Below are 24,336 nucleotides of genomic sequence, written 5' to 3'. Positions count from 1 at the left end.
TTTTAATAAAAGTTAAAATTACGCCCTCTAGTATGACAATTATGCATCACCAAATGAACCACTTTACCGGCATTACTAGTTCTGTGGGCTAACTGTTTGACCATGACAGTATACGCCATTTTGCTATTATTACAGAAGGTTGCATTATCTTTCGTCAACAATGTAATGTTCTATGTGAAATGTTTGATGGATTTTAACAGATTTTGTGATGTTTGAGGGCCAGTTTGGGTTTATATAAAGCCAATAGGATTATGGAGGATTCCACCGAACCGGTCAATGTCAGTCCTGGTAAGTTTAGTGACTTAAAATCGAGCTACATAAAGTGAGTGTTCGATGTACGAGGTCGTGTAATGGTAGCTTTCCCGGTTTCAGAACTCTACTTTTTGATAGCGAAATTTCTCTCCGGTGGACCTCTGAAAGAGACTGCAAAGGTAAATCGAATGAGAACAGTCATCGTGATGATAATATGACATTGAAAATATTAAAATGTATGTTTCTTTTTGACAGACTTTGTTGAAAGAGCTGGCAAGCGCGGAGGTGAGTAAAGCTCTGCCTAGTAGTGCCGGGCTTAGTCCTTATTGTTGTTTTGGTTGCGAGGCACGTGGTGGCGGCTGTCAAACTAAGTGAAACTTTACACAGAAGTTTGTATGCGCTTTCCTGTTTCAGGTGCTACCGCAACGTATCGACTGGGAGGGCAACGTTCATTCACAGTCGTACGATGAACTGGTAAGACACTAACTTTTTACCGCCAAAATTTGTGTTTATTTACATTTTTTGACGAGTTAAGCGAATGGTATATAATAAATTGCGAAAAAAGCCAAAATTTTCATGTTTTGTGTTATACATAAAACTGATCGCTAAATTACGATGGAAAAGCGAGAAAAATATTTTGGGCATGTTTAAGTTATTATTTTCGAGTAATTTGCGTTTTTGCAAAAATATAGTTGTATAGTGCATTCGATTTGAGTGATAATGTAAATGGGACGCAGCCGTCCTTGTCTAACATAAGATAAAGTTGCTTTCTCATGTAGTGTCGTCTTGCTCTAACATCCGAACTAAGATATAGCCGGCTTTTATTGGTCGTCGCTGAACGAATAAAAACGAACGTGTTAGCAATGGCCGTTGGTCGTGTTAAGCGGGAGAGCACAAACTTATACATGTTCTATATTCATAATATTGAATACATAGTAAAACAGGAAAATCCAACAAATTTAGGTTTAAGTTTGTTATATTACTTATACTAAGTTATTTTGCAAGATATTATGTATGTTGTTACTCTTCCAAGGATTCACAATATTCCGAGATATCATGGAAGCACTTGGTATTCGTATGCGAACGAGCCCTGCAACTGGCTCGCTACTCGACGGCACCCGCTATCGCTTTGCCAGGACCAGAGAACACGGCACAGATCGCACTACAGAACGGAGTGATACAAAGTCAACCCACGCATATACAACTGAAGGCCCGACTGTCACTGTTGAGCGAGAGCTTGACTCGTCCACCTCCCAAATATGCCTCGTTCAAACAGGACCACACTCTCGGTTAGTATTTAGTGGAAGGTTTCTGAAGCGAGGTCCCATAACACATCTTAAGAGAAACGAAACGTAATATATTTTATTTTATTTTGTTTTAGTGCGTCGTCTGGTGTGCCGCGAGCTGGGCGGCGGCGGCGGGTCTCGCGCGGGCTCCGCGGGCGGGGCGGGACCCGCGCCGTCCGCCGCGCCGCGCCCTTTCCCCGCGCGTCTGCTGAGAGGTCTCACGTTGCAGCGCCGCACACTAGGCCACCTGTCTGCCGTTTACTGCCTCGTGTTCGACCGAACGGGGCGCTACGTAGTGACGGGGGCCGACGACTTGCTGGTCAAGGTGTGGAGCGCGCTGGACGGGCGACTGTGCGCCACGCTGAGGGGGGCCGGCGCAGAGATCACCGACGTGAGCGCCTCGTGGGACGGCGCTCTCCTGGCGTGCGGCTCGGTGGAGCGTCTGGTACGCGTGTGGTGCCTGGCGACCGGCGCGCCGCGGGCCGTGCTGCAAGCCCATGCCGGAACCATCACGTCGGTGGCCTGGTCGCCGCCTGCTCACAGGGAGCTGCGCTGGCTGGCCTCCACAAGCACGGATGGGTCCGTCGCCTTCTGGACGTGCTCCTTGGACGGACACTTCCTGTCTCAACCCGTCCAGTACGTGGAGCGCCTCCGGCCGGGCGCCTGTCACATGATCTGCGCCGCTTGGTCTGCAGGCGGCGCCTTCCTGGCGGCGGGCTCGGCCGACCAGCGTGTCCGCGTGTACGCGCTCGAGGCCGCCGGGCCGCGCCGTGTGCTCGAAATGGCCGCCCACACGGACGCCGTGGACTCTCTTGCTTGGGCTCACCGTGGCCTACGCTTCGTGTCCGGCAGCAAGGACGGGACGGCGGCTCTCTGGACTCTGCACGCCACACAGTGGAGGCATACGTTATTGCGAGCTCAGCAACCCGAGGAGCCGCGGAAGTTGAAAGTGACGATGGTGTGTTGGGACGCGAGCGACGAGTTCGTGGTGACCGCCGTGTCGGATCGGACGCTCCGTGTGTGGTGCTCGCGGCGCGGGGAACAACTTCGCTCGCTGGCGGGACACCGGGACGAGGCCTACGTGCTGGAAGCTCACCCGCGCCTGCCGGGGGTGCTGCTCTCGGCCGGACACGACGGACAACTGTTCGTGTGGCACGTGCTGGAAGAGGAGCCGCTGGCGCGGTTCCACAACGAGATCGAGGGTCAGGGCGAGGGCGCCATCTTCGACGCCAAGTGGGGCGGCGGTGGCGCGACCGTCGCCGCTGCGGACTCTCATGGACACTTGGTGCTGCTGGGTCTGGGCGCCGGGCACCGCCTGCTGTCGGAGCTACCTCGCGAGTTGTTCTTTCACACGGATTACCGGCCCCTGGCGCGAGACGCTCTCGGCGGCGCTCTCGATGAACAAACAGAGCTGCCTCCACACCTGATGCCGCCGCCTTTTCTGGTGGACGTGGAGGGAGCGCCCCACGCGCCCCGCCATCAGCGGCTCGTACCGGGTCGTGAAGCGCTACCGCTGGAGCAACTGGTGCCCCGCACGAGACTGGACGCTATGATCGAAGCGCTGGCCGCCGACCCTCTGTCGGGAGGCGCGGGAGGGGCCGAGGGCGAGGCTGCGGGAGGCCATGGAGTGTGGCGAGGGGAAGGCGTGCGCCACACGGCGGGCTCGTGGCAGGGTCTCGACGTGCCGCTCAGCACGAGGCCGATCGTCCCTCCCCTCGCGCCCTCCGCCAGGGACGCCCTCGAGAAAGCCAGTGTCGAGTTGAACGCGTACGAGATGTCGTGGTACAGGCGGGAGATGCGGCGCCGCCCCGTCATGATCAGTACGGCGGGCGAGGGTCCCCGCCGCCGGCCAGGCCGCCGCCCGCGCCTGCCGCAGCCTCCCCGCACCCGTCCGCCACCGCCCAGGGCTCAAGTTATACCGGTCAGTACTCATTGTTGTTTTTCTTATGCAAATTCACTCTTTGCATACATTTATCACTTGTTGAAACTGACCCGTCCTAAACTTTCACATTGCAGATCCGCTTAGACGACGACCCGCCCGAGGTAGCAGACGACAGCGCGGACACGTCCGACGAGTCCGTCCGCCTGTCCGGCTCCCAGTCGTCCCGCTCGTCTCGGTCCCGCTCGTCCCGTACATCCCGCTCCTCCCGCTCCTCACGCACGAGACACTCCAGCGCCGAGCTGTGCGACTCGGACAGTTCACATTCTCCCAGCAAGACGGACAGCTCGTCCAGCTCGCAGTACTCGGACTGGGAGGGAGGTTCGGCGCTGTCTCCTCCGCAGCGCGCCCGGAGACGCCCGGCTCGCCGCCCCCCCGCTGCCGCCAAGAGAGTTCCTGCGCCCTGCGCCTCCGCCCCCGACCTCCCGGAGGCCTACCGCGTCGGCGAATGGCTGACCGCCGTGTCCCCCAGGAAGGCGCCCTACCACCCGCAGATGGGAGACAGATGTTTGTACTTCCGACTAGTGAGTGGACTCTATATATAGCGGAGTAGAACTAATTTAGCGTGCTATAATAATATATACGGCTCAGGGCAGAATTAATATGTCACTGATCCACTCATAATGACAAACCATCTCCGTCCAGGGTCACCAGCGGTACTTCGAGGCGGTCGCGGAGAAGGATCTGTACAAAATAAACAGCAGGGACAAGCCTTGGGAGAGAATGCAGATATATGTGAGTGTAGAGAAGGCGGAGTGACTGCCGGCTATAGTGTTTGATGTGCCCAGAGCTCTCATAGAACTTACCGCAGCTGCCACGGTCGTTTACGCCGGAAGTGTTTATGTTCCAGGAGTGCGAGGCGGTGCAGGTGGTCGGCATCAAGTACGTGATCCGTCCTCCGCGGGTCGCCAGTCTCAAGCTGGTGCGCGAGAGAGACGCGCGCTCCTTCACCGTCCGCTACCACGACATGCCGGACGTCATTGACTTTCTGGTACTAAGGCACCACTACGATGCGGCGGTCGCCAGGCGGTGGGGCGCCGGGGACAGGTACACACGCACACGCACACCCACACACCCACACTGAGAGCGCGAGAGAGAAAGAAGCCAGTGTAACTTGACCTCTCTTATCCAGGTTCCGTTGTATGATCGACGACTCATGGTGGACCGGACAGGTCGTGGAGAGGATGGCGGCTGACGAGGGCGGCGCCGCGGACAGAGGTAGCTCCGACGACAGGGGGGGCGCCTGGGCCAAGGAGGCTGCCGGTCAGTATACTGGCAGGTGGAGGGAAGCGTGAGAAGAGTGGAAGGTAGTGACGTGTGCGTGTTGACTTACAGGTCACTTCCTGTCGCTGAGAGTGAGGTGGGACAACGGGGAGGTGGAGAGACTGTCACCCTGGGACCTGGAGCCCATAGACCCGGAGAGGTATGGCGGTAGATCTCATTAAAATACATTGACAAGTGCTGAAGAGTAGGAGTAACAATCATGTGGACTTAGACTTTCTCATTCATAATATGATTATCAATGTTTATCTCGTGGTTTGTGTGTGTCAGACTGCCGTCGGAGCCTGGGGGCGCGGTGCCGGTGCTGCCCCGCGAGCTGGAGGCCGTGTTGCTGAACGAGTGGCCTCCACAGGCCTGTAGGACCATAGCACAGCATATCTCACAGGTGACACGCGCGCTACACTGAGGATAGTCGATTGTTAAGCGACAATAAGAGATGCAGGAATGATTACTGTATCCATATTAAGCCAGCTCTCATCGGCCATTTCGGCTGCTTACGTTTATATCAAGCCTCAGGAGTGTGGCGAAGAGAGTCGTGTGTTATAACACTAGTGTGTGTGTCAGGTGATGTCTCTGTCCGTGGCGGAACCGTTCGTGGCGCCGGTGGACCTGCAGCTGTATCCCTCGTACGCCCTCGTGGTGCCCTACCCCGTGGACCTGGCCACCATCCGGGCGCGCTTCGAGAACCTCGTCAGTACTGACTATCGCCTGCTTCTTCTTATTATAATAATATCACCTTATAAAGTGCCCGTCCTGTGTAGTTCTATCGTCGCGCGGCCGCCGCTCAGTTCGACGCTCGCTGGCTGGCGACCAACGCCGAGCGCTTCAACGAGCCTCGCTCGCCCATAGTGAGGCAGGCTAGACTCGTCACCGACCTACTGCTCAATATTATACGGTGACGTACACACACGCGTACATATGTACATTATTATTATGTATGGCACTAGTTGCAGACCCCGACATTGTTCGCGTTGTATTCTGTGTGAATGTGTCGTCTGTGGTGTTTCAGGTCGTGGGAGCAGGTGGACGTGGTGGCGCAGTACCACGAGCTGGCCGCCTCCTACCACTCGGACGACGAAGACGACGACGTAGCTCATAAGGTACGGAATACTGAGACAAGACAGAGCCAAGAATAGAAAGGGTATAATAGAGATCCAGTAATGTCATGAGTGTGTCGTGTTCCGCTCCAGAAGCGTCCGACACCCCGCGGCGTGGTGCCTCATACGGGTCATCAGCGGGCGGGTCCTCCGAGGGCAGCGCCCCCCCGGGATTGGCGCTCCGCCTGCTCCGCTCTACTGCAAGAGCTCACCGCCAGCGCTGACGCGGAGCCCTTCAGACACCCCGTATCGTCCGCACAAGCCCCCGGTAAGCGAGCGCGCCTCTCCCTCGCTTGTCCCTCCTATCAATACTATATCCTCTAACACTCGTCGGCAGACTACCGCAGTGTCGTGACTCACCCCATGGACCTGGGCACGGTGAGCCGGCGCCTGTCTCAGGGTCACTACTCGCGCTCCGACCAGCTCGCCGCCGACGTCAGGCTGGTGTTCGCCAACAGTCGCCTCTACAACACGAACAAACGCAGCCGGGTAACGTACACACTAACACACGAGAGCCCGAGAGATCCCCAGCCGTGGTAACATGAACCCGAATATTTCTCGCCTACAGATATATTCTATGACCGTCCGGTTGTCATCGTTGTTTGAGTCGCTGTGGTCGAGACTCCCGGTCGAGATACGGAGCACCAGGGAGGGGAGGAACAGGGGCAGAGACAGAGATAGAGGACGGAGGACCAGGGCGAGGAGGTGTCGGCAGGGGGGAGGGGGGGAACCACTTGGTGAGAACCGTTGAAATAAAATAAGTATTTTGTATGAAAGAATAACACATGACGTTATGATCCGTTGGCGTAAACGATGTATTTATTACACAGCGTATAATGTATGTGTTGCACGCGGTAGATGCAGAGCCGCGGCCCGGGCCCGCAGTCGTCCGTCCACCCTCGTCCGCGAGCTCGGAGTGCGAGCCGCTGGCGGCCACGTCTCGGAGGGTTCACGCCTTGAGAGAAACGAGCCACACCTCGAGCCACGGCTCTAGCGGCCCGGGCTCGAGCCGACACGACAACGGCTCGGGCTCGAGCACACGAGTCGAGCGCCCGCCGCCCGCCAGGGCCGACTCCTGGGACAGCGACGTGCCGCTCACCTCGCACAGGAAAGGTTGGTCGATATTCCGATGACACGCGACAGTGATCATGATCCGTGGCGGAACCTCTACAGGCGAGGGTTCGTGTTACAGGGAAAGGAGTCGGGAAGAAGAGCAAGAACACCTCCACCGCCTCCAGCAGCCAGGCGCCGCCGCGTGAGTTATATATGTATATGGTATCCGTTGTAAGCGCGCGTGTGTGCGTTCGTAGTATAGTCGCCTGAATAGTATTTTTGTTTGTTTGTCAGTACTTCGTTACAACATGTTCTTTAATAGTCGTTTATTTAAATAAGGAATGCTTTGTATACACAGAGCTGGCGGAGGAGTGGACGAGCGCGCCGGAGAGCGAGTCACCGACGCACATAGAGGTTACACAAAAGAAACACACACTTAGTTCATTTCAGTAGAATTTGACAATCTGTAAACAGAGCAATAGACCAGGATCACTCCGGTCTCGCGTACAGTTGAACGTCACTGCTGATAGCCACGTCTCAAGGCGCCCGCCGCTGTTTCCAACAACCTTTTCATCTTTCGACTGCGTGTATTTTGTTTTTTTATCAAATTATTTTGAGCACGAACATTGATGGCGTTTGTCAAATTGACACGATCATGTTTAAAACCGAGCAGTAAAATTGCATTTTTTCCTGGTATTTAGCGGGCGGGACTAAAAAATTACAAATTAAACGGTTTTTTTAATAACTAGTGACCTTGATGGCATGGTCCTTGGGGATATTCGTTTCCCAAGGAACCGTCAGCTCTATTAACGCAACGCGCTTCCAAGTTCTCGTATACAGGAATATGTCTGGTGTCGGGTATCACATCTATCACAGACATCCTCTGGTATTTTATATTGTTTCTCATAAGTATCCATCATTGTAGTCCAATCCGAAGCCGCTTTAAGGACACAGTAAGGCTTGACGTTTGATTTTAAACCCCTGGTGCCATCTCTCACAAAATCTATTAATCGTTCGTTCGTGGTTATTTCTTTTTGCGCTCTGGCTACCGAGAGACTAACCGCTGCACGTATGATTTCTAAAACCCTATCGTGACGACGCGAGTACGCGAGTATCCAGGAGTACCCCACAGCCCACCAGCAAATGCTTAGCAGTTCCAACTGCCTCCCCGCAGATAGAGCCAGTTTTTTCGGCGCCTTTTTCCTTTCTTACTAAATTTCTCTAATCTGAGAGAGTCGTTTGGAATGCATTGAGATAAAATGTTAGCAATGCTGGCGACCAATCATTAATTAAAGTGCGCCATTTTAGTGCTACTGGGATGCAAACATCTCCTAAATGTTACCAGTCGTTCTGCATTTCTAAACTCACTAATAAATACTTAACTAAATATAATTAAATTAAAGTTTTTTTTTATATAAATACTTTAATATAATAATTAAAATTAAAGTATCTTAAAAAGTATTCAAATCACCAGGGGCAGGACAAGTCTCTGTCAATATCAGCTGGTCGCGTTTGTTTACGAGGTTGTTAAATTCAATTAAAAGGAACTATACAGCATACATACATGAGAATATTATTATATGTGGTTACGTACAATATATACGACATGCCTCACCAGGTGGTGGAGGAGGAGCTGGTCGAGGACGAGGTGGAGCTGGAGTACGACGAGAACACGCGCACCAGCGAGGGCCCCAGGGGACCCGCGGGGACGGTGAGTAGCAGACGGGCCTCGGAAACATGCGGAGACGGACCCCAAATAATGTGTTCAGTATCAACGCAGGTGTAGAGTTAGTTATTATTCTAAGCGTTATATCATTGTTTCAGCGTGAGTCCGTGAAGCGGCGGCCGCGCAGCTCGGGCTCCAGCGACGACAGACCGAACAAACGGTAACACGCAGACAGACAAACTCACTTCATATATACATGCAAGAAATAACTTGCTAACATTATCCTTATAGAAGAGTCCGCGAGCCGTACTCGTCGGGCTCGTGCTCCAGCTCAAGTTCGGAGTCGGGCTCGGGCTCCGCCTCGGGCTCCGGCACCGGCTCGGGCTGGCGCAGCGAACACTCCGCCAGACGAGTGAGATACGAGTCGGACCGCTCATACAGACCCAACAACAACTACTCCACCGACGACGACGCGCCTCTACTACACTACAGGTGACGTCACTTGTTCATGGAGATAATGAAGAGATATTGACAGAAAATATCTTAGGAGATAGTAGTTTAATGATTCAATGTCTCCCGTCGTTACCTTTAATCTATTTGTATATATTTTTGCAGACAGCGCCAGGGCTCCGGTCCGGGTTCGCGAGGAGGCTCGCTGTCCGGTTCACGGTCGGGCTCGACGTCGCGGAGGCCTCTCCGACGGCGCGGCTCCCCGCGGCGGTACAACGAAGATAGCGAAGACGACTCCGTGGCCGCCATCAGCAAGAGACTGCCGTCACATCGTCACACCTACAACCACAACCACAACAACCACGTGGCGACCACCAGCAACGACCACGACTACTACAACGGCCACGGGCCTCCGCGGTCCGGCTCGGGAGGCTCCGGGGCCGGGCCCGTGTCCATCTCCTCCCGTGGCCGCGTCCGCCGACTGACGGCGAAGGCCCGCGGTCTGCTGAGACCTTGACCCTCACCGTGAACACCTCGGCGCCGCGGAGTGTACATACTGTTTATATTGTGAACGCACACGACACAAACTGCCGGAAGCTCTACGACTTACCACGTACATATAAGACACAAGACGAGTTCAATTATATTTGTAAGGAATCAGGTGTAGCTTTAAGTTAATATAAGTTTGTACAACGACCGCTGTTTGGACAGGTTTAAGGATTGTTATATTGTATCATAATGTATAAAGCGAAGCTATCGGCGACCAGGTTACTGGGTGATGTAGGACCCCACACACATGGAGAACTGGTCCGCGGCCGGCGGACTTTGAGTGGTCCTGGTGACTGTGTCATCTCTCTCTGAGAGGCGGTGCCATAATACTTACACAAACCAACAACAAATCAGAGGTCGTCTACTAATATATATATCAGACCTTGTTGACATGTCTTATGACCTCTTCTTGTTTGTAATGATGCCGTTCTTTGGGATTCTTATTCTTCAGTTCGTTTTCTATGCATTTTAAATTATTGATAGGATTTAAAAGATTTAATATATATATGTATATTACAATAATTTGGACAAATTTATCAATTCATAATAGTAACAGACTGACATACATACAGAAATGAGTTTTGTACATTGTGTGTGTAGTTTCGAGTGTGTTGACAGTTGACACACACCTGTCCGTGTGTCACACGTGTATATATATAATGCAATTGATCTGTACTTATTATTTAATTACGATATGTGAGCAATAAATGATTTGGAATGAGTGTACAGAATGATCTCTGGGAGGTGTTGGAGGAAGGCGAGAAACCAAACAAAATACATATTTTGTAAATTGATTATAGTTTTTCTTTTTGAACGAAACCTGAAAAATAGCCGTTTAAAATTGTCCATTAATGAACACTAATAGATGGAATCGGTTAAATAAAAACACGGACAGTTTTAAAATACATATATTATATATAACGTAATACAGCGGAGTACGGTCAACACTAGCTCTACCACCAGCAGGTGACGGCTGTCGCAGGTTGTGAACCTTCAGTTAACAACACCTGGCTGACGGCTCACAGCACGAGCCGCTCTACACGGACACAGTATAATAAATAATATTTACATTGCTCTCTATGTTAATACTCATAGTAACGGTATATCATATATTTACATCTAACGTTAGGTAAGCCCAGTTTTATCACTTCCAACTATGTTAGGATAACCACACACCATCCACGTCCTTCACGGGAGCCCTGGGGCTCAGCGCGGGTGCAGCAGCCGGGGCAGGTACTCCAGCGGTGGCAGGTGGTAGAGCGGTCGCTAGGCTCGCTCGTACGAGTCGCTCTCCAGGCGGCGGACGCGGACGCGTTGCCGGTAATGGTACTCCTTGAGGAAGGCCCTCAGGCGGGCCGGCAGCGGGAGGTGTTCCACGCCGTCGTAGCTCACGTGAGAGACGATCACCGCCCGCGACAACTGCTGCAGAGAGAAAGGAGAGCTGCGCGGCAGAGGAGCCGTCAGCATCGGCTCGAAGAACATCACGCAGGCCGGGTCCTGGCGGGGGCGGCGGAGTTGAGCAACAATACACAGCATGATGAATTAGTGGGACATGTATGTGGATCAATCACCTTGTAGTGTTCTATGAGGCCGGTGACCGTGGGGGCGGCGAACACCCCGGGGTCGTGAGAGTCGAAGCTGAACCGATGTTGGTAGTGCTCGATGCGGGCGTGGAGCGACCGGCCGTACTTACGGAACGACACCGAGAACAGGTGCTCCTCCTGGGCCGAGTCGCGGAGCAGGAACGTGCCTGGAACGATATAGCGGCGTGTGAATGTGCGGGTGACGGGTGGTGGGTGGTAGGCGGTGGAGCCCTCACATACCCTCGGGCTTGTTTTCCAGGAGTCTCTCCGCCTCGTAGCGGTCCATCTTCCCCCAGTAGAACGAGCAAGCCGTGATCTCCTGCAGGTCCGGCACTAGACAGTGTTTGTAGTCGACCTGAACATGTACATCACAGGAAAACCAGATGTAATAAAGATGACTTATACTATTACTATACACCGCGCCGGCGAAGTCGCGCTTCAAACAATATATGTGACAACCTGTGTGTGTACGGTGGGCGGCACGAGGGCGGGCGGGAGCGGGCAGCGGAGGAGAAGCGCGCGGAGCTCGCCGCCACACACCACCTGGGAAATAAGACAAACGGTATACAGCCACTGAAATCACAGGATTTAAATAAGTCAACGTGCCACAGAGGCGCCATCTGTAGTCGTTCATCTGATATAGTCTTAATTTCTTGTTCTAACTTCAATATACTATATAATCACCTGGAACCTCCTTATAGACTGATCGCTGGCCTGCACCAGCTCAGTAGCTCGACCCTCGGGGGTGGAGTCTGTGTCACTGGAAACATATACTTCATGTAAAGATACTGGCAACAGTATTGGTCACATTCCTAAACTGAGAATGTCTATATATGTATATTGTTCCAACGATTGCAAAATGACAATATACAGAGGAGAGATTTCAAGTGTTTTATAATGAAGACAAGTGTCAACACATGTATACTGAACCTCCTCGGACCGACGGACAGGACATAGACCTCAGCTGTGGGCTCCCCGTGGTCTCTGCCAGTGTCACCGTCTACAACACAACATACCATCATTAATGAATGTCTTGTTTTATTCACTACACTTGTGCTACACGTGTCCATTACCTGTGTTAATGACTATGGCGTCCAGCTCTCTCCTGAGATCTCTCGCTCCCAGTGTAAGGACGGCCGCTAGTCTGTTGGTATATAAAACAATTCCATCTTATAAACTATCATAACTTTGACATTTATTTAGTATATATATATGTATATAAAGCGGACCTGTCGTCGTGGCAGGCGTCGCTGACTCGTCTGTAGGCGGTGCACACACAGGCCGGGCGCCTCCACCGTCTCCGGCGACAGGCGCACTCTCGCCCGCTCCATCTGTCACAGCACTCATCGTTATCCTATGAAGCTACCCATAACGCCGGGAGCTCCCCGTGTCGCCCCCCCTACTGACCTGTCGGTGACTGCACTCACGTATCTATGAACACTGCTGGGCGAGTCTCCCTCTCTTCGTCTCTCCCAGGCGCCGCAGCCGCAGCTACACTCCCCGCCTGGCGCACATTAGCATAACACCTTACTAATGTTGTAAATGCATCTTTATATCTTATATCCTGCTCAACAGATTTTGATGAAACTTTACAGCAGCATGTTAGACATCAGAATGACATCTAACAGTATATTTATCCCGAGGCTATCAGTGTTATTACACATGATGCATACAATAGACATTGATTAATTTTCTGTTGAAACAAAATTCAAAGGCACTAGAATCTAATGTGCCGACTGTGTATACACCACTTATCTACAAAACCAAATGTACTCTAACTATGTGTATATTATGAAGGCTGTATATAAAGGTTCTGATAGTATGATACCTCTTTGAAGACTTATTAAATAGTCATTAGTGTTATTACAATATGATGCTCGCTTTACAAAAAGGTTTTATTCTAAAGAGTTAAAGATCACATAAAAAAAAACTAGCTTTTTGAGACATTTGGTTTACCAACTAATTAAGGTTTGCTTCTTTTGTATGATATAAACTAATTAACTCACAAATTGAATTAATAAGAACATTATAACAGAAAAATTCTAAGCCCTCGAGTAGAGTGTACAAAGTCACTAACAATGATAAAAGCTATGAAACTTATATTGAATTTAAAACTATTTATATAAGACAACTTTAGATATTCTCATTTAGTTAAAACATTAAGTAAATGATCTGCTCCAGATATAATATACCGAGTAATTTATATACTTCATCATATGTGAGGTGCATGTTACATGATACAGGTAACAATACAATAACAGTAAATAAGATAATGTGTATAAACATGTCGCTACTCACTCTTCCTCGACGTCTGCTGTCCCATGATGCTCGTTTAAACTATGTGCAGTTCAGTTTATAAACTACCATCTACAATCAAATATATATATATAGAATTTACATTCAACATACAGACGGCAAGTGAATCTAGGAAAACTGAATTGTAAATGTATTGTGTACCACCAGACAAAAAGTAACTCAAAGTTAATTGCTTGATGTTGGTTCTTAGTACTTGAGTATAAAGTTGTAATTTGTTCGGAACATTCATAACAATAAAGAATAATTAAGCCCAATGAAGCTATTAATATCAGAATGTATGACTCAAAACCTTTTAATTGTTCTAATGCATACATTCGCGTTCAAAAACTGTACTCAAATGATCTTGATTACCAAGTATATATCACATTATAATCATGTTTTTGTTATGATAGAGACAGCGTGTCTATAAATCTATGCATTAATTTTCGATCTCATTACAATTTGTATACGATTCCGTAACTCGCTAGAGAAAGGAAAAACTTTTTTATAATTTAACAGAAGCTTTTAGTATACAAGTTCCTAGATTCCTTAAATGAAGACATGTTCAAAATCGGCAATATTTACTTAAATTTTATTAAACTCGTAAATGTTACATTATTTTTGAATATATAGAAAAACAAGAATTGATTTAAATCTCTTGCTTTTTTTAACAAGTTAGTAGATCAATAACCTCAATTGACCTGTATCACGATCTTGTTGAAAAATCACTTAATACGATTCGTCCTGTGCAAATTTATATAATCTAATGAGTTTAAACAGCCAGATATTATTGAAATGTTCAATTAAACATCAAAATATAAACAAATCATTTAAGAGGTCTGGCAGCCATCTTGATGTGCTCACCATCGCCTGTGACCATTTAACCAGTCATGTAAAATAGAAACTGTAACTATAACAGTTTTACTTACGTTTGTTTTAAAGATAATTCACTATATCGTACATACTTTTCGATTTCGAAATAATACCACTATAGAATGATTTAGGACTTCACCTATATTTTCTACAATTTCGAATTTACACAGCACAAAGGAACGGTATACAGATATTTACACGAATAATATATCTGATATTATATACAAAGCTTCCAAAGTAATTATATATACAAATTTACATAGTGAATCTATTTTTTATATTAATTAAAAAGCACGGAGATAAATACGCAGTTTATACAACGGTGTGAGTGTGACATTTTTTATTTTTTGTTTGTAAACGTTCCGAACTTCCTATTTCCGAATATGAGACTTTTTACTTTTCCAAGAAATTTTGTTCATAAATTATATATTTAAAAAAAAATACTTTATTTCTCTATCCATTTAAGATATAATAGAGAGTTATATTTTTGGAAAGCTTTACTTTTTAGACGAAATATGTAAGCTATATGAAAAATGTAAATAAAAAATGTAGTCAACTTCTCGAGGAAAGTGAAAGAGTATGACATAATAAGAAAAAAATATTGTTTTTAATGTATATCCTTATATTAAAAGTTAAATATTTAATTAAATTTACTTTTGTTGACTGTGGAGTTAATTAACAATAATCTGTGATGATTGTATACCGGACAGTCGCCATTTTGTATTCTGCCTCGTTTTATTAAAAATCAGATAATAATCTCGATTTATAGCCGTATTTAGTGTTATATGTGTTTATTAGACGATGTCTAAGAGAAGGATTGAAGTGATGGATCCGTTTATTAAGAAAAAAAGGCAAGTAAAGTGTTGAATTTAATTTTATAGCTCCATGCTCCTTTTGTATTTTCTTTGTTTAAATATTTTAATTACCGTACATATTGATAGAATTCGCACTTGAAAAACTGTGATATAATTATAACACTCACATATCTTACCTCTCGATGTACTTAAATTGCTTTAAAAACATTTTTTCAAAAACGTGACTTGATTCATTTTAAAACTTCTCGGAAAAAATATCATCACGTTAGTTTTTCAATATTATTTCTATGGTAATATTAATTTATTAATTGCGAGCGTTCGTTTTCAAAGTAATTAGATTATTTATAGAGATACAAAATAAAGTAATAAAATAATATGTAGAAAACAAAAATTATACTCAAACTCAACTTACTTTATACTATGATAGATGGCGCTGTAACATTTTGTGACTAGAGTGGCGCTGAGCTAATGTTTACATGTTTTTAAGAATTGTTAAGAAACGAATAACAATTGGTTATGAAAATTCAGAGCGTCGTTTTAAATACATTATAACTCTATCATGTAACAGAGAATCGTGAGTCTCACCTATTATAGAATTCATCAATAATGTTCTAAGATCAAAGAAATCAACAACAAGAAAAGTAATTCGTAAGAAACGTAATAAGATTTTAAACAATTATTTAATGATTTTATTGTACACTGCTGAACGGGTCCTATTACTGCTTCATTTATATAACCGACTTATTTAATAAATATTCTGTATCAACTATCAACATGTGACTATTAATATTAAATTTCGTTGTTTTATTTGTAGATATAATTATATAAATGAAATTACGGCGATTTTTAACTTGATGTTCTATTTATGGCATTAATACGAAGACAAAATGATAACTTCGAGTTTTATAGGTTAGATAGTACATATACATATCAAAAGAAGAATTAATTGCTTATATTCAATATGTGTAATTTGTTTAGGGAGGAGAAAGCGGCGGCAGCAGCTAAGGCTGGCGGCAGTGAGGCCTCGGAGTCGACGACAGCAGCCACGACGCCCGGCACACCCTCCAGCACACCCGCCAGCACGCCGGGGTTGAACCCATACACAGGTGACCCATGCACCTCTCGAACATTCCACGACCGACTTGATAACTGTGGTCTTAGTTATCTTTTTCTTACTTTTCATTCAAGTACCGGAGAGTATATATAAAATTTTATTCTACAGGTCTTCCCCACTCCCCTCGCTACCACGAGCTGCTGAGGCGACGTCTCGGCCTGCCGGTGTGGGAGTACAAGAACGACTTCATGAGACTGTTGAATACACACCAGTGCGTGGTGCTGGTCGGAGAGACCGGCTCGGGGAAGACCACGCAGATACCGCAGTGGTGCGTCGAGTTTGCTGCCGTGACCGGCGGACAGGCACACGGGGTGGCCTGCACCCAGCCCCGCAGGGTGGCCGCCATGTCCGTGGCACAGAGAGTGGCCGAGGAGATGGACGTGGCGCTGGGGCAACAGGTCGGCTACAGCATACGGTTCGAGGACTGTTCGGGACCGCAGACCGTACTGAAGTATATGACGGACGGTATGTTGCTGAGAGAGGGAATGTCCGACCCCATGCTGGAGCAGTACAGGGTCATACTGCTGGACGAGGCGCACGAGAGGACCCTCGCCACCGACATACTGATGGGGGTGCTCAAAGAGGTCATCAAGCAGAGGTCCGACCTCAAGCTCGTTATCATGTCGGCCACGCTGGACGCGGGCAAGTTTCAACTGTACTTCGACAACGCACCCTTGATGAACGTACCGGGGCGGACACATCCCGTCGAAATATTCTACACGCCGCAGCCCGAGAGGGACTACCTGGAGGCGGCCATACGGACCGTCATACAGATACACATCTGCGAGGAGGTGGCCGGGGACATACTGTTGTTCCTGACCGGCCAGGAGGAGATCGAGGACGCCTGCAAGAGGATAAAGAGAGAGATAGACAACCTAGGACCGGACGTCGGCGAACTCAAGTGTATACCGCTGTACTCGACGCTGCCGCCCAACCTGCAGCAGAGGATATTCGAGCCGGCGCCCCCCAACAGGCCGAACGGCAGGATCGGCAGGAAAGTGGTGGTCTCCACGAACATAGCGGAGACCTCGCTCACCATAGACGGCGTTGTGTTCGTCATAGACACGGGCTTCTCCAAACAGAAGGTTTACAACCCGCGGGTGAGGGTGGAGTCTCTGCTGGTGTCTCCCATCAGTAAGGCCTCGGCCCAGCAGCGAGCGGGTCGAGCGGGCCGGACCAGGCCGGGGAAGTGCTTCAGGCTGTACACGGAGAAGGCCTACAAGGACGAAATGCAAGATAACACATACCCCGAGATCCTGAGGTGACATTAGTTGTAGACCTAGCATAGCGTGTGTGTGGAGAGAGAGGATGTCGTTTGTATTTTAATACGAGTCAAGTCTTTTAACTGTAGACACTATCACACTCTGCGTATTGCCCCTTAAAACCCCGAGGCAGGGCTCGCAGCCCGCGGTCGCTCTAATGCCACAATGTAATGCTATCCGCCTTGCATTTGCAGATCAAACTTAGGATCTGTAGTTTTGCAGTTGAAAAAGCTGGGCATCGATGACTTGGTGCACTTTGACTTCATGGACCCGCCGGCGCCGGAGACGCTCATGCGCGCGCTGGAGTTGCTCAACTACCTGGCCGCGCTCGGTGAGTCCACACACGCACACCTACACGGACGGAACCAGCTTTGACTCGTGACCTGTGGCCCGTAACCTGTTCGATACATTCCAGACGACGACGGCAACCTGACCGACCTGGGCGCTGTGATGGCGGAGTTCCCTCTCGACCCTCAGCTGGCTAAGATGTTGATCGCCAGCTGTAACCACAACTGTTCCAACGAGATACTCTCCATCACCGCCATGCTGTCAGGTAAATTAACACACGTATATATGATCACAGCAGCATTCCCTCATTCCGTGGGCTCCATATAGCTAGGAAAATATTTTACTAATTATCTTTTTAATTTATGACGATATCACCAAGTCACATCACCGACCTTTTCACTAGCAAATCCATCGATAACTGATACATCACTAGACCAGCCACCCTACTTTATTAATTTGCCTACATTATTTAATGTCTGTGAAGTCCAGGAGCTAATATATGTTAACGAGATATGTTTTCGTCCTATTTCAGTCCCGCAATGCTTCGTGCGTCCCAACGAAGTAAGGAAGGCTGCGGACGAGGCCAAGATGAGGTTCGCTCACATCGACGGTGACCACCTCACGCTGCTGAACGTGTACCACGCCTTCAAGCAGAGTGAGTCCCCATTACAATACGTGCGGAAGTAGGGACTGGCCGGAATATTTCCTTTCAGTCAATGTGCCGATTGAGCTATCGTGTCTCCATTATCATATCATATCATTTGTATGTTAAGTGTAAGCTAACATATCTATTATTATCTATATAGCTATGAGTCAGATACTTGTGGTTAAAGAGAGATAAAAGTCGAATTGGTCACCCATCCATGACAAGACTTAATACGGTGTTTATATAAATAGCTTTCCAATAAACGCTTTAGGAATGCCGATTTTTAGTTGTAAAATGCATATAGTATGTTATTCATAAGATACACAATTCCACCATATATTATTTTGTTATATCTCAAAGACTTCAGGCAGCGGTTTCGTTAAAAGCTCTCAGACGGCTCACGTTTTCCCGACATCTTCAACAAATATCGTTAATGTACACACAAGTAAATACAAAAACTTAACAAATTATATACTGAAACCTTCCTCGAGAATCACGCTATCGAGCGGTGGTAACTGTCTTATAATCGGCGCAGTAGTTTTCCCGTTTATCGCGAACAGACAGACAGACGCGGCGAGGGACTTTGTTTTATAACATGTCTTGACGTTAATATTTCCAGATATGGATGACCCCCACTGGTGTTACGACAACTTCATCAACTACAGGTCACTCAAGTCTGGTGATAATGTCCGGCAACAACTCAGCAGGATCATGGACAGGTGACGATCGCAGCCGACCCGCGCTCCCTATACAGTGGACTGAGCACGATGAGAAAAGAATTTGTATTTGTCATAGAAGGAAGCGTCAGTTTGGTTGTTTGATGAAGAGATTCCATTATGTTTCAGGTTCAACCTGAAGAGGACCAGCACCGAGTTCACAAGCAAAGACTACTACATTAATATAAGGAAAGCTCTCGTCAATGGCTTCTTTATGCAAGTACGTAGACTCTAGTCACGATAAGACTTTAAAAGACCTCACTTATTTTGTAACTGGAACACTACCTCCATACTGGGAGCCGGGTTCAGACTTCATGCATAATACTAGTGCCGTGGAGTATTCTCCTGAGCACAGCGTGAGCTGAGGGCAGTGTTGAAGCCCAAACATGTGTCGTGGGTTCGGTTGGAGGGTTTACCCATGTATGTATGTGCGCATGTTCCAGGTGGCGCACCTAGAGCGGACCGGCCACTACCTGACGGTGAAAGACAACCAGCAGGTCCAACTCCACCCCTCCACGTGTCTAGACCACAAGCCCGACTGGGTCATATACAACGAGTTCGTGCTCACCACCAAGAACTACATACGAACAGTCACCGACATCAAACGTACACAGACAGACTTATATCATGTAGCGGGATAGGAGCTCGGCTGACGGACAGACATACATACAGTCCATGTGACATAAGGCGTTGACAGAAACTGGCTGAACGGATTGCCCGCGACATTAGAAGGAGGCTTGAAATAATAAAACAGCCGACAAAAAATAATATTAATAATGTCAGAGTAATGCTTGGAAGTGATTTTGAATCATATGAGTTGTGTATGAAGAGGCGTTTGTTTTGTGTAATTTCAGCGGAGTGGTTGCTCCGGATCGCCCCGCAGTACTATGAGTTGTCCAACTTCCCGCCGTGCGAGGCGCGGAGGCAGCTGGAACTGCTGCAAGCGAGGCTCGATTCCAAACTGTACCAGGAGGGGTTCTAGAGGCGCCCACCGCCGGCCACAGCACGGACACACACGTCGCGGACGTGCGAGCGACGCTCCTCACGACGAATATGACGCAAAAAAGAATTTCCTTTTTAATTTAATTTCCGTTACAGGCTCCACGCTACAGTAATCATAACGGGACTGGTCCCTTGTATCGCTGCGATTTCATCGTCTCTTGAACTCATCTTGTGTTTTCGTGGGGAGTGCGGGCTCGGGGAAAGGACTGACAGACAGTGCAGTGTTTATTAAAGATATGTGTAACATTACAATGTCTCTTATTTGTCATCCGAATGATTGGTGGGAGTTTAAGACTGTCTGTTCGTTTCTTCTATTGAAATAGAATATTGAGTTATGCTCTCAAATGTTATCTCATTAAAGCTATTTGCAATATTCATATATGTATAAATGCTTCGACTTAACTGGAACATAACTGATGTATAGACGTGCCTAAGTAAGACCGCTCAAAGAAATTTATGAGCAAAAATAATATGGTATACAAGCCGCGGGCACGGACAGTGTGAAATAAAATACGATTTGTAACAATGCTCCACTTTAATTCTAGTACTAAAATATATAAAACATACGGACATTCAACGCGGATTGATTTAGAAACTGATAAATAAATGCTCTTCACAGACGAGACGCTGACGCTGACTGTGACAAAGATTACTAAACATATTAATTGTGCTGCACTTACAAGGGACAGTACTGAGGAGTGTCGCACCACGCTCCCCGTACTGAGGTCTGAATACTACCAAGCTGGGTCCGCAGTACGCTACATGCCGAGACAACACACAATTTTCATAATATGCACATCACCCAGTCACCGGACAAATATTAAAATATAATTTGGTATTTAACGAGTGCGAGGAGCGCCGGCGCCACTAGGAGGCTCCCTTGGCGACCCCGACCAGCGCCGGCCTCACACAGCGACCCCTCAGCTTGTAGCCGACCTTGCTGACCGCCACCACGGACCCCGGCTCCGCTCCCTGGACCTCCTGCGACCACAACCACATATTACAAGAGTGTCGTCTTTATCCGTACCGATAAATACTGAGCTGTCCGTTTAAAATATAAGCTTTTCACTTAACATACGATAATTTTTATAAGGAGTGATATAGGGTGTGCTTTAACCGACTTCAAAAAGGTGGAAGTTCTCAATTCAACTAATGTTTACGGTATAAGGTAAAATACAATTAAAGATCGATTTCAAGCTTATTTTTTCATGAAAAGTGCTGTTCTGAGGTAGTTCCGCCTTGACTAAGCCAGGATCTGATGAAGGGATACGCGAGATGTGCAATGAGACCTCATACCAGGATAACATGTATTAAAGAGGCTTAGATATGAGGGCGGAGCAGAACCCAACAGCTAGCTGGAGAGTCATTCATTGTTATAGTAAACACGTGGCCAGTGTGTTGCGAGCCTTAGTACAAAGAAACAAGTAATTTGATTAAATTTGAATTCCCCTAAACACGTGTTTATCAATGAAGTCTAACATAAGACGGACCTGCGTGAAGAGAGCCTCGTGAAGGTTGGGGTCGAACTTCTCCCGGAGAGGAGAAACCACCTCCAGGCCGTGGCGACTGAACACCTGGAAGGAAAATATACAGATAAGAACAAAGGCGTTAAGGTGCAGAAACAATGAATTAACTTAGAAGTGACGGGACACTAGCTCAAGTGGTAAGGCGTCTGAGATGATCTCATCTCCGTTCCGGAGGTCTAAACTTCAAATCCTGGATGTATGGAGGGTGGTTAATTCTCTATATTAATACCTGCCGTCTCTGTGATACAGCGACCGCTTGTACTACACTATACAGGGTACACGCACTGAAATGATGTTTCATCGACAGCCAGCGGATGTAGTAACGAGTAACTTGGGATACGTTTAATAAAAAAAATGCTATAGTCCAGTCATTTTAGGAATTTCAAACACACGATCTGGGGAAAAATTCCTACTGAGCTGAATTTTTGATTACACATTTCTTACCGCGCAAAAAAGTTGTAAAAAGTCGATCTCGTGCAAAAAAAAATTACAAAGGTCAAAAGGTCGCGGATATGAGTATATTTTCAAAAATCTCGCGACCCAGTGGTTGTAGACCACGCCTTACCTCTACAACAACAACAGCCGATAATAATTGATGACACGCGAAACGTCTGCCACGCATTATGATAACTATACAAGAACAGGGACCGAGCGACGGGTCTCGGAACAGTGAAGGTCGTTTGGATGAGTACAGTCAGTGTGCCTCAAAGAAAACCTAAACCGCTACGCGATACAGAAATCATCCGCGAAACGTCTAAATATAAAATAGAAGATCTTAAGACACTTGCAAATATTAATTGAAGCAATAGAGTCTACGCCTTGGTGTCCGCTATATAATACTGCGATGCTCCCGGCGTTGCCGTCGCCTTCTCAGCGGTTTGATGCGAAAATCGGTAATTTTACAGAAAAACTGCGATTTAATGAGGGACAATTTTTATAAAGACCTCTATTCACCTCCGAGCGTCGGTCGCCAAATATTTGCAAAGACTGATCTCCGCGACCTTTTGACCTTTGTAATTTTTTTAGGGGCCCGATATTGATATCGATTTTCCACAACTTCATAATAAAGCCGCAATGAAGGTGTATACTAAAATTCAGTTCACTGGGAATCTGTCTCCAGATTGGTGTTCGAAATGCCTGACATGACTGGACTACTATTCAGTTAGTACATACAATGTTAGGTATAACGTATCTCAGACCCGTGTTGCAATACCTGTGTGAGTTGCGCGCGGGTGAGTGTGAGGCCGTCCCTGAGGGACCTCAAGGCGGCCGGGGCGCCCTCGCCCTCCACACCCTCGGGGACGGACTCCGCAGCCGCTGATAGAGTGTCCGCCACCTGATACATACACACATATACATACAGAGACCACAACAACTTAAACAATTGAGATCTAAGACTTTCACGACTATTCATTCAAGTTAAACTAACATTTTCTTGATGCAAACATCAGGAGTGTGTACTTATAAAAAATAATAAAGTAACTCATAGGATCCCATAATATTAGTTTCATTTAAATTGAACAATTATCAAGTGTGGGTGCTTTGTGTCAACCCTTCATGTAACAATTAGATTTTCTTACAATCTTTTTAAGATCTTAATAAAACTACACTCGTATAACAAGGTCTCACATCCAGCAGATCCTTGCAGAAGCTCTGTATAGCAAACGACTTCGCATCCTCCACCTGCTTCATCATACGACGCCTGACATTCTCTCCGTCCGCCAACGCGCGCTTGTACTTGTCCTGTTAACACACGATAATAACGAAAGTTAAATTACCGAGTTACTCACATGTTGTATGTTCGCTGTATCACCATTTTAATAAATATAATATTCTGAAGATGGAATCGGGTCTTAATAAAATACTTTTAATTTTTGATTTATCTTATAGGAGATATGACTATACTGCAATTATTATATAGTTAAGGTAACATGTCTCACCTCATATTCCTTAGCCTGTGCCTTGAAGTTGTTGACCTCAGCGGTAAGACTCTCAATTTGTTTGTGACAGTCCTCTATGGAGGCCGGCAAGCTCTTTTCCGGTTCTGGTTCAGCTGCTTTCTCCTCTGTGCTGTATTTGTGGACTGAACTTCTGGAAGATGTTGTCTTAATACGTTAATATTGACTTCAGTATTGAAATAGAACGACATGGAAGGATAATGTAAAAATGATGCAATTTATGTTTATATTAAATGTTGAATATAAAAATCACAAAATTTGTGAGTAAATATGAAACAGTGAATAGTTTTGATGTAATAAGTCACATGAATCACAAATTATATAATATTCGAATTTGAATAATATATCTAATGTAAATAAATTTTAGGTTGTTTTTGACAATTTTATACCTGCATATACTCGATCTTATATTAAGTAACGAAGAATCTGTCACATATTTAGTTAATCTTCCAACTGAATATATTTTAAGTGAAGCCATTTTTGTAATAATGTATTGATATAAATTCCTCTTTCCAATTTCACGTTAGGATTTATCTGAATTTATTATCTGACATTTATTTTTTAACCACAGATAATATAAAAATAAAATTAAAGAAAATTATGCTGTATTTATATACAACAAAAATTTTACGTTAATTTTATTAACACAAATTAACTAGATAAAATTTATTTTTATTACAAATTT

General features: G+C 46.7%; 4 protein-coding genes across 4 annotated transcripts; 2 read left to right on the top strand and 2 right to left on the bottom strand.

The window, feature by feature from the left end:
- Positions 1-109: 109 nt before the first annotated feature.
- LOC116776938 (bromodomain and WD repeat-containing protein 1) lies at positions 110-10,367 on the top strand. Its single transcript, XM_032670245.2, has 25 exons — positions 110-288; positions 373-431; positions 508-537; positions 667-726; positions 1,286-1,541; positions 1,634-3,459; positions 3,555-4,001; positions 4,123-4,212; positions 4,328-4,524; positions 4,610-4,740; positions 4,813-4,900; positions 5,029-5,143; positions 5,323-5,448; positions 5,520-5,653; positions 5,768-5,858; positions 5,949-6,123; positions 6,193-6,344; positions 6,424-6,592; positions 6,714-6,968; positions 7,048-7,110; positions 7,267-7,322; positions 8,527-8,619; positions 8,733-8,794; positions 8,866-9,066; positions 9,190-10,367. Exons 1-25 carry the CDS (start codon positions 252-254, stop codon positions 9,539-9,541), a joined length of 5,265 nt encoding a protein of 1,754 aa, XP_032526136.2. The 5' UTR covers positions 110-251; the 3' UTR covers positions 9,542-10,367.
- Positions 10,368-10,467: 100 nt separating this feature from the next.
- LOC116776935 (suppressor of cytokine signaling 4-like) lies at positions 10,468-14,674 on the bottom strand. The gene is made up of 11 exons (XM_032670242.2): positions 14,381-14,674; positions 13,455-13,523; positions 12,564-12,660; positions 12,386-12,487; positions 12,230-12,300; positions 12,087-12,156; positions 11,841-11,916; positions 11,616-11,699; positions 11,397-11,511; positions 11,145-11,323; positions 10,468-11,070 (listed from the first exon to the last, which is right to left on the bottom strand). The coding sequence occupies exons 2-11, from the start codon at positions 13,477-13,479 to the stop codon at positions 10,840-10,842; spliced, it is 1,050 nt and encodes a 349-aa protein (XP_032526133.1). The 5' UTR covers positions 13,480-13,523; positions 14,381-14,674; the 3' UTR covers positions 10,468-10,839.
- A 344-nt stretch (positions 14,675-15,018) lies between these two features.
- On the top strand, positions 15,019-20,419 carry LOC116776933 (putative pre-mRNA-splicing factor ATP-dependent RNA helicase PRP1). Its single transcript, XM_032670239.2, has 10 exons — positions 15,019-15,175; positions 16,118-16,245; positions 16,362-17,514; positions 17,710-17,846; positions 17,931-18,068; positions 18,336-18,458; positions 19,069-19,168; positions 19,295-19,385; positions 19,609-19,771; positions 20,020-20,419. The coding sequence occupies exons 1-10, from the start codon at positions 15,126-15,128 to the stop codon at positions 20,145-20,147; spliced, it is 2,211 nt and encodes a 736-aa protein (XP_032526130.1). The 5' UTR covers positions 15,019-15,125; the 3' UTR covers positions 20,148-20,419.
- A 264-nt stretch (positions 20,420-20,683) lies between these two features.
- On the bottom strand, positions 20,684-24,205 carry LOC116776936 (grpE protein homolog, mitochondrial). Its single transcript, XM_032670243.2, has 6 exons — positions 24,041-24,205; positions 23,634-23,784; positions 23,323-23,436; positions 22,907-23,029; positions 21,658-21,741; positions 20,684-21,148 (listed from the first exon to the last, which is right to left on the bottom strand). The coding sequence occupies exons 1-6, from the start codon at positions 24,127-24,129 to the stop codon at positions 21,035-21,037; spliced, it is 675 nt and encodes a 224-aa protein (XP_032526134.2). The 5' UTR covers positions 24,130-24,205; the 3' UTR covers positions 20,684-21,034.
- Between the last annotated feature and the right edge of the window lie 131 nt (positions 24,206-24,336).

The sequence above is a fragment of the Danaus plexippus genome (assembly GCF_018135715.1).
Source record: "Danaus plexippus chromosome 29 unlocalized genomic scaffold, MEX_DaPlex mxdp_37, whole genome shotgun sequence".
Taxonomy (NCBI): domain Eukaryota; kingdom Metazoa; phylum Arthropoda; class Insecta; order Lepidoptera; family Nymphalidae; genus Danaus; species Danaus plexippus.
This window is presented reverse-complemented; position numbering and strand designations above follow the sequence as displayed.